Genomic DNA, 8971 nt, shown 5'->3' on the forward strand with positions numbered 1-8971 from the left:
ATTTCATTCTTTTTAATGTCTGAGTAACATTCCATTACTTCCCAAGAATCTGGCTGCAATTCGAGAGACCTGAGTTCGGTCCCTGGGTTGGAAAGATCCCCTGGAGGAGGGAAAGGCTACCCACTCCAGTATTCTGGCCTGGAGAATTCCATGGGTTGTATAGACCATGGGGTCGCAAAGAGTCGGATATGACTGAACGACTTTCACTTTCAACCTTCCATTGTATCTATGTATGACATCTTTATCCATTCCTCTGCTGATGAGCATTTAGGTTGCTTCCATGTCTTGGCTACTGCAAACAGTGCTGCAGTGAACACTGGGGTGCATATATCCTTTTGGACCATGTTTTTCTCCAGGTATATGCCCAGGAGTGGGATTGCTGGATCATATGGTAGCTCTGTCAGTGTTAGTCGCTCAGTCATGTCCGACTCTTTGTGACCCCATGGACTGTATAGCCCATCAGGCTTCTCTGCCCATGGGATTCTCCAGGCAAGGATACTGGAGCGGGTTGCTGTTGGTAGCTCTAGTTTCAGTTTTTTAAGAAATCTCCATACTGTTCTCCATAAAGGCTATACCAATTTACATTCCCACCAACAGTGTAGGAGGGCTCCCTTCTCTCCATACCCTCTCCAGCATTTGTTTGCAGATTTTTTGATGATAGCTGTTTTGACTGGTGTGAGGTGATGTCTCGTTACGGTTTTGATTTGCGTTCTCTATGGTCCATTTTTCAAAACCTTGAAGGAATGTATTTCTGATTTGTTTAATGTTCTTTGTTCTGACAAGTTATAAAACTGTGCTGAAAAGCCTGGTCCTCTGGAGCAGTTCCTCAGAGTAATCTGGAAAGCTGGCTTCCAGGCCACAGTCTTCAGCTGGCTTCAAATAAAACTCTTTTCTAGGCAATTCCCTGATTGTCCAGTGGTTAGAACTCCACACTTCCCCTACCAGGGGCAATTAAAATCCTGCAACAAAGGTCCCACAAGCTGTGCAGTGCAGCCAAAAAACAAAAGAACCAAGAAACAAACAAAAACACCTCTTTTCTATTCCTACTATAGATTGTTTATTGAGTATTCTTTTTGACAGTTATCATAAACCTTCAAATTGTAAAAAAAAAAAAAAAAGCAGTATCTATGAAGCGTAATAAAGCAAAAAGCAATAAACGGACGTATGCCTCTAGCTTGTAGCACAATTATTTTATAAACAGTGTATTAGTTAGCTCAGTAGAAATTATGCTGTGATAAATGTGGTAGGCAGAATAATGACCTCCCAGATATGTACCCATCCCAATTCTTGGAACCCATGAACATATTATCTGACATGGCAAAAAGGACTTCATAGATGTGATTAAGGATCTTGAGATGGGGAGATTATCCTGGATTATTCACATGGACCCAGTGTAATCACAGGGTCCTTAATAGTGGAAGAGGAAAAAAAAAAAAATGTGGAAGAGGGATCAGAGTTAGTAGAAGCTATGCAACTGTCTTTGAAGAGGAGGAAGGAAGCCAGAAGCCAGATGCCAAAGAATGAGGCTGGCCACCCGAAGGAATTAAACCTTACCCACACCTTGACTTTAGCAGACTGAGACCCATTTGGACTTCTGGCCTCCAGAACTGGAAGATGATAGATTCACATTATTTTAAGCCACTGAGTTTGTGGTAATTTGTTAGGGCAGGAAATGGAAATCCAACCCAATAATGTCAATAATTATTTGATATCAATGATATCCAAAATCTCAGCAGCTTTCAAAACAGAAGTTTTTCTTTTCTTTTTTTTAAAAGAGGAATTAGAGGAAATGTTTAACAAGAGTCTCCTTTTTTCTCTTTCTTTTTTCTTTAAATTATGAAAGCTTGATAACACATTTACAGGAGACTTGGAAAATACAGAACAAAGTTATGTGTAGTTCCACTGTATATTACAAGTTTTTTTTAAGTAGATAAATTAAGATTTTTAGTTTGAGTTTCCGTAAGGAGTCTCCTTTTAAAAAGAAATTGAATTAGAGTTGATTTACAATGTTTCACTGTACAGCAAAGTGATTTAGTTATACATATACTCTTTTTCATTTTTTTTCTAATACATACATTTTACTGAAGTACAGTTGACTTACAATGTTTCAGGTGCACAGCAAGGTGATTCAGTTATACATATGCATACATATTATTTTTTCAGATTATTTTCCATTACAGGTTATTATAAGACACCTTTTGTTATTTTTCTGTTGACCAATCATGATATAATGGTATTAAGTGAGTAATAGTTACATAATCATAATAGTAAAAGGTGTTTATAAGTTTTCACAATCAGTAGCCAGACAAAAAAATAAAAGATAATTACAGTTTCAAGCCATATTGGGAACATGATTAACCTAACAATAAAATATTACATACAACTTGGGGGGTCAAGCAGAGTGCTGTGGTAAATGGAAGTGCATACACGCACATTTTCAACTGCCCAGACAGTCTGCCTTTTGGTTGGTGCATTTAATCCATTTACATTTAAAGTACTTATTGATATGTATGATCCTAGTACCATTTTCTTAACTGTTTTGGGTTTATTTTCTGTAGGTCTTTTTCTTCTCTTGTGTTTCCTGCCTAGAGAATTTCCTTTAGCATTTTCAAAAAGTTTATTTCCTATTCATATTACACGTCCTTCACTGTTTAGCTTGAATGTGTGTGTGTTTGCTTGTTTTTTGGCATGCCACACAGCACGTGGGGTCTGAGTTCCCTGACCAGGGATCGAACCTGAGACCCCTACAGTGGCAGCACCGAATCTTAACCACTGGACCACCAGGGAAGTCCCTATGTTGTCTTTATTCTAGACCCCAGGCTAGAGAGGCTACCACCACCCGGAGGTACCCTTGACCCAGGGCAGATGGAGAAGAGGAAAGGCTGAGCCACCTTGGAGCTCTTCAAGCTTCTACTGAGATGTGGCATGAACGATCTCTGCTCAGATTCCACTGACTGAACCAAACCACATGGGTAAGCATACACGGAGTAGGAAGCAGCGTCCTCCCAGAAGGAAGGACACATTGTCCTTTAGGGAGGGGGCAACATGTATGAGGGTCCTGGGGCAACAGGGAGTGGAGTGGGGGAGGAAAGAGTTAACAGGAGAACTGAAAGAAGCTGCTGTAGCTGGAGGATGGTGATGGAGGGTAGGGTTGGGGTGCTCTTGGAGAGATTCACAAGGGCCTTGTAAGCCATTCATTCATCCAAATGTGAGCAACAGCAGGCTCTGAGTCAGCACAGAGGGTCTGGGAGCTGATAAGGCTGACAAGGTGCCTGTTCTGAAGGCAGTGACCTGGTAGGGAAAATGCATGAGAAGTAAGTAAATAAGGAAGCGAGATGATTACAGGCAGTGATCAAATGTGTTCTATAGTTTAAAAGTGTGTGTTTTACTTGTTTTTAAAACTTTTTATTGAAGTATAGTTGCTCTGGCTTCCTTGGTGGCTCAGCGGTAAAGAATCTGCCTGCCAATGAAGAAGACATGGGTTTGATCCCTGGGCAGGGAAGACCCTCTGGAGAAGGAAATGGCAATCCACTCCAGTGTTCTTGCCTTGGGAAATCCCACAGACAGAGATGCCGGGCAGGCTACAGTCCATGGGGTCGCAAAAGAGCCAGACACGACTTAGCAACTAAACAGCAACGTAGCTGCTTTACAATGTTGTGTTAGTTTCTATTGCCATTACTGTTCAGTCGCTGAGTCATGTCCGATTCTTTGTGACCCCATGGACTGCAGCACACCAGGCTTCCCTGTCCTTCACTATCTCCCAGAGTTTGATCAGATTCATGTCCACTGAGCCAATGATGCTAACTAACCATCTCCTCCTCTATTCTATGGCAAAGTGAATCAGCTATACATATACTATGCACACGTGCTCAGTAGCTCAGTCGTGTCTCTTTGAGACTCCATGGACTGTAGCCCACCAGGTTCCTCTGTCCATGGAATTTTCCAGGCAAGAATACTGGAGTGAGTTGCTATTTCCTCCTCCAGGGGATCTTTGTGACCCAGGGATCGAACCTGTGTCTCCTACATCTCCTGCTTTGGCAGGCAGATTCTTTACCACTGAGCCACCTGGGAAGCCCATGCATACATATATACCCTCTTTTTTGGATTTCTTTTCCATTTAGGTCATCAGAGCACTGAGTAGAGCTCCCTGAGTTGCGCAGTAGGTTCTCATTAGTTATCTCTTTTATACAGAGTGTCAGTGGTGTTTGTATATCATTCCAGTCTTCCAGTTCACCCCGTCCCCCCCTTCCCCTCTCAATGTCCATACATTTGTTCTCTACATCTGTGTCTCTATTTCTGTTTTGCAAATAAGATCATCTATAGCATTTTTCTAGATTCCACATGTATTAGTTAATATACAAGTTTGTATTTTACTAAAAGGACTATTTTTTACAAGATCACATCTTCTTCCATTCCTAGTTCTTTTTTAAAAAAAATTAATTTACTTATTTTCTTTTTGGCTGTGCGGGGTCTTCGCTGCTGCGAGGGCTTTCCTCTAGTTGTGGAGAGCGGGGGTTACTCTCAAGTTGTGGTTCGAGGGCTTCTCATTGCAGTGGCTATTCTTGTCAGGAACAGAGGACGGGCTCTAGAGTGAACAGGCTTCAGCAGTTGCAGCGCCTGGGCTCAGTTGTGTCTTGAGGGCTCTAGAGCACAGGCTCAATTGTCCTGGTGCCTGGGCTTAGTTGCTGTGCAGCAGGTGGGATCTGCCCAGATCAGGGATCAAACCAGTGTCCCCTGCACTGGCAGGTGGATTCTTCACCAGAGACACCAGTGAAGCCCCTCCCAGTTCTTTTGGAGTGTGATCATCAGCAATTCTCTGATCTTCAAAGAGAAACCTGACTGAATTCCTGGGAACCCATTATGATTCTTTGAGTTTCTTGAGATGTGTCATCATTTTCACTCTAAAGTGAATCTCACTGCTTTCCTGTTCGATGACTTCGAGTTTAATATCCTCTTCCTTCTTATCCCCCAAGTCCTCAGTTGAAAATTTTGAAATGGGGAGCTATTGTTTCATGAGTACTTAAAAATGTGAACTTAAAGGGTGTTAAGACAGTACATACTGTTCAAATTAAGTTATGTATACTTTATTATGGGAAAAAAGGTGGGGGGAGAAGTCACCTGTCACATGTAGGTGCTGACTGTCCTATAAAACTAAAGAGTAAAGAGTAACTGAGTCAGTGAAGATGGAAAGGCTTAAGGTCTGCTTGTTGGGACGCGGAGGGGCGCGGTGTGGAGGGGTTGAACTAGGTGGTCCTGGGCAAAGCCTTCCTCCTCCACTTTGGAGCCTCTGGCGGGGCTCTCATATCCCTAAAGGACCTTGGAATGGGGATGTGGCCCCAGGGAATTCTCACTCCAAGACAATCTCCTCTCTGGTTCCCAGGTTTGGGGATTTCTGTATCTGAAATAAACACAGACACAACCAGCGACCCTTCCCCAGCAAGGCACAGTCACCGAATATTTATAATTTACTCATCAGCCACGCGCCACAACCCAGGTCGGTAGCATTCTAGGTCCTGCACCTTGGCGCTGCATTTGTAAGAGCGGAGAGGGACTCCTGCTGCCTTCCTGGCCCTGGGGTCCCGCTGGCCTGCCCTCACCCCTCTTGTAGGTGATGAAACTTGAGAGAAACTTTTACCCAGGAGAGCCGCAGCTGGGAGGTGCGTGGTGGAGACTGACTGGGTTAACTCTAAGTGGAGGTGAGTGGTGATGACGAAAAGCTACACCCTTTCCCAGGGAGGGGCCTGATTGGTGGAGGGCTTCTAGGGCGGGGCAGCTCTGGGGCTATATAAACACACTCGGCGGGCTTGGAGTTACGCTGTAGGTTAACTCCTGAGCTCAGGTAAGTCTTCTAGAAGGAGGAGGCTGGGCTTACCTGTGGGAACCTAGATGGAGGCCCCTAGGTCGACCAAGCCGTTTTGGAGGGGACCCTCCCCCGAGACCTGTAGCTGGAGTTCTCTCTCCTTGTAGCTCCAAATGTTTGCAGTGGCTCCACCTCAAAACTCGCCCTAAAGCCCAGTATTTATGTCTAATAACGTCCCTGTCTCTGGGCTTCAGTTTTCCCTCTGTGAAGTAATGGTCTGCTGGTTTTTTCAGGGCTGCTTGATGAAGGGTGAGGGGGTGGTTGTGAATTGGGTGGCAAGAGGCTCCGGCTTTGGGGTCAGACAGGATCCACCTTGAAGTCGCCGTGAGACCTCCATGCTTCAGTTTCTGTGTTTGCAAAATGGGTCTCCTTACCAGGACGAAATAAGTTAAAGCGTTTAACACAGCTCCAGGCACTTAGGAAACCCTCAGAGGCACTTGTTGCTGCTATTGTTACTCTCTGGCCTGGTCTGGGGTGCCAGGAGGAGGCGTGAGGGTGCTGTAGCCCCCAGGAATTCTGCTGACTTTCTTGTCTCCTCACCATCACCACCACCACCCCCGTTTCTCCATGCCCATCCCTCCACCTTCTGGAGGTCGTCTGTCAGGCCAGCCACACTGATCCCGTTGACTTGTGCGGGGCTAATGGGGGTAAATGCTAAGTCCTGGGGCTGCTTTCTTTACAGGTCTCCCTGTCCCACCCCACCCCACCCACCCCCAACCCCCCAAGAGATGAGCAATGCCCAAGATCCGGCCACAGTCCCTGGAGCTGACACCCAAGTGAAGCTGAGGGGCTGGAGCCAGCAAGGTGAGGGCGATGAGTCTTCCCATCTCCGCCGACACCAGGAGCTCCGGGCCTTCCTCCACCTTCTGGGTGAGTCCACTTGGGGGCTGGCCTGGAAGGGATTGTGAGGACCAAGCATGAACTGATGTGAGAGGTGGGATCTCAGCCTGCCCACGTCTTGGTCCCATCCCTTCTCAGGTGACTCCGGTTTGGCAGGTTTGGGTTGGGGGAGGGGGGTGCGGTTCATGTCAGAAATGTCAGAAAGTGGATTCAGTGGGGGCTCGGGCTTTAGAACTTAGAATGCTACTCTCATCTTGTGGGGTGAGGGTGGTAACCCCAGGCTTCCATTTCTCCTCCCTCTCCCCCAGAGCACAGTTTCCTCCAGGATTTCCTCTCCAAAGATCCCTGTTTCCAGATTTCAGACAAGGTGAGAGTCGGGGGAGAGTCCAGGCTCACTCGGGGAAGGTTGAATTACTGGGGCCTGAGTGCTGCTAAGGCACTGGGTCCCCTGGTCTGGTGGAGGGAGTGCCCCCATTTTAAGCCCTTGTCTTTGCAGGTCCCCCTGCACCATTTTACCCTGGATTTTCTAGGCCTGCTTCAAGCCCAGAACCTGCTTGATGGGCCTGGCACAGTCCCCTCCCCTGCCCACAGTGCTCCGCTCTAACTCTCCCCATTTCTGTATCTGCAGTATCTCCTGGCCATGGTGCTGGTCTACTTCCGGCGTGCCAACCTGCAGCTCAGCGAGTACACCCACAGCAATCTGTTCCTGGCACTGTGAGTGGCCCGGGTACCTGGTGGGGATGCCCACTTGGAGTCGCAAGGTGGGGGCAGGGCGGATGCTTACAACCTCTGTTCCCCCTGTCCCCCACCTCTGTGGCCAGGTACCTTGCAAATGACATGGAGGAAGACCTGGAGGACCCCAAAAGCGTGATTTTTCTGTGGGCCCTGGGCCAAGATTGGCATCATCAAGTGTCAGACTTCCTGCATCAGAGGGACAAGCTGTGGGCACGGATGGGCTTCAGGGCTGTTGTGAGACGCCAGAGCTGCGAGGAGGTGAGGCTCCCTGCACCAGCATCCCAGGGTTGGGGAAAGAGGCTGGACCTCCCACCTCCCACTTACCATCCACTCTTCTCACGCAGGTCATGGCCAAGGAGCCGACCCACTGGGCCTGGACTCGGGAGCGGCACCCCCACCATGGCAGGGCTCAAAGGAGCTACCCAAAGGCCCAGATTCCCCTCCCCCGGGGTCCTGGCCTCTCGCCACCCCACTGTCCTCTCTGTGCCTTGCCCCCTCACAGCAGCCTCTGCTGCCACCACCCCCGCCCCTTGCCTGTCTTATCCAAGTGCCTTTCCTACAACGCTGAGTGGCACCGCCCTACATCCCAAGCTTGGCCCTGGAGTAGGGGCTTCCTCATTGTCCTGCCCACCCAGCTGCTACTGGAGCCAGGCACCTACACCCTCCACAGTGAGTAGGGACAGAAGCTGGCGGGGAGCCGGGAGGAGCTGGGAAGCAGGTGTGGAGCCCAACAGAATGGGAAGGAGAGGCATGGCGCCTGGGGTCCAGCAGGCTTGGGCAAGTGTCCAGCTCTGCACCCCCTTGCTGTGTGAGCTTGGCAGGCTTCCCCTGAGCAGCTCTCTGTCCTTCCTCCCCCAGTCTTCTCTAAGCTGCTGCTGTGCCCTCGGCGCTGATACTCGCAGGGTGAAGAACAGCCTGTCTGCTTGCCTGCTGGCCCAATGCTCTACTGACTGTGGCCCCTCCAGTCTCCTGTCTTCTTGGCCTCAGGCTGGCAGGGCTGCCTATGCCTCCTGCCCCTTCTTCCCAACCTGCAACTTGTACCCACTCTGACCTGACTCCTCTAATAAATTCATGCCCTCAGGACATTGGCTGTGCTTAGGCCCTGGTCTGGGTCCTTTACCCAGGGTAGGGGTAGGGAGGGAGTTTTGGGGAGGGGGGGTCTGCCAGATTTAGGTACCAGTGGTTGAGACCCCTGAGCACAAGCCCTGTAATAGCTCTCCCTTCCCACTGGCGACCAGTCATCCCACTGTTTCTCCTCTTTAACATCTTAGTGGATGCTGAGACCCACATAGAGCCCACGGAACTGAATGAAATGAACTATATGCAGTCCTTAGAAGAGGGCCTGGGACCTACTGGACCAAAAAGAACTCCAAAGGAAAATGGCTCTATGTCAGTCTAGAAATGCCTGCAGGGTGAGGTCTTTTTCAGAATGAGCCTTAGTCCTTGCTCTGGGCTGCAGTTGCCTCTTGTGACCCCATGGACTGTAGCCCACCAGGCTCCTCTGTCCATGAGATTTCCCATGCAAGAATACTGGAG

General features: G+C 48.4%; 1 protein-coding gene across 4 annotated transcripts in view; it reads left to right on the forward strand.

The window, feature by feature from the left end:
- The window catches only part of SPDYC (speedy/RINGO cell cycle regulator family member C), a 50202-nt gene extending 41669 nt beyond the window's left edge, over window positions 1-8533 (forward strand). For 2 of the 4 annotated variants that reach the window (XM_059883095.1, XM_059883094.1), the window contains exons 3-9: window positions 2813-2972; window positions 5381-6730; window positions 7009-7067; window positions 7329-7414; window positions 7522-7693; window positions 7780-8104; window positions 8294-8533. In XM_059883095.1, coding sequence (XP_059739078.1) covers window positions 6502-6730; window positions 7009-7067; window positions 7329-7414; window positions 7522-7693; window positions 7780-8104; window positions 8294-8328 — 906 coding nt within the window. In that variant the 5' untranslated portion in view covers window positions 2813-2972; window positions 5381-6501 and the 3' untranslated portion in view covers window positions 8329-8533. Of the gene's footprint in view, window positions 1-2812; window positions 2973-4473; window positions 6731-7008; window positions 7068-7328; window positions 7415-7521; window positions 7694-7779; window positions 8105-8293 lie in introns of those variants that run through there. The other 2 variants (XM_059883096.1, XM_005227227.5) reach the window with 2 other exon arrangements.
- The last annotated feature ends 438 nt before the right edge of the window (window positions 8534-8971 follow it).

This window comes from Bos taurus, chromosome 29, assembly GCF_002263795.3.
Source record: "Bos taurus isolate L1 Dominette 01449 registration number 42190680 breed Hereford chromosome 29, ARS-UCD2.0, whole genome shotgun sequence".
NCBI lineage: Eukaryota > Metazoa > Chordata > Mammalia > Artiodactyla > Bovidae > Bos > Bos taurus.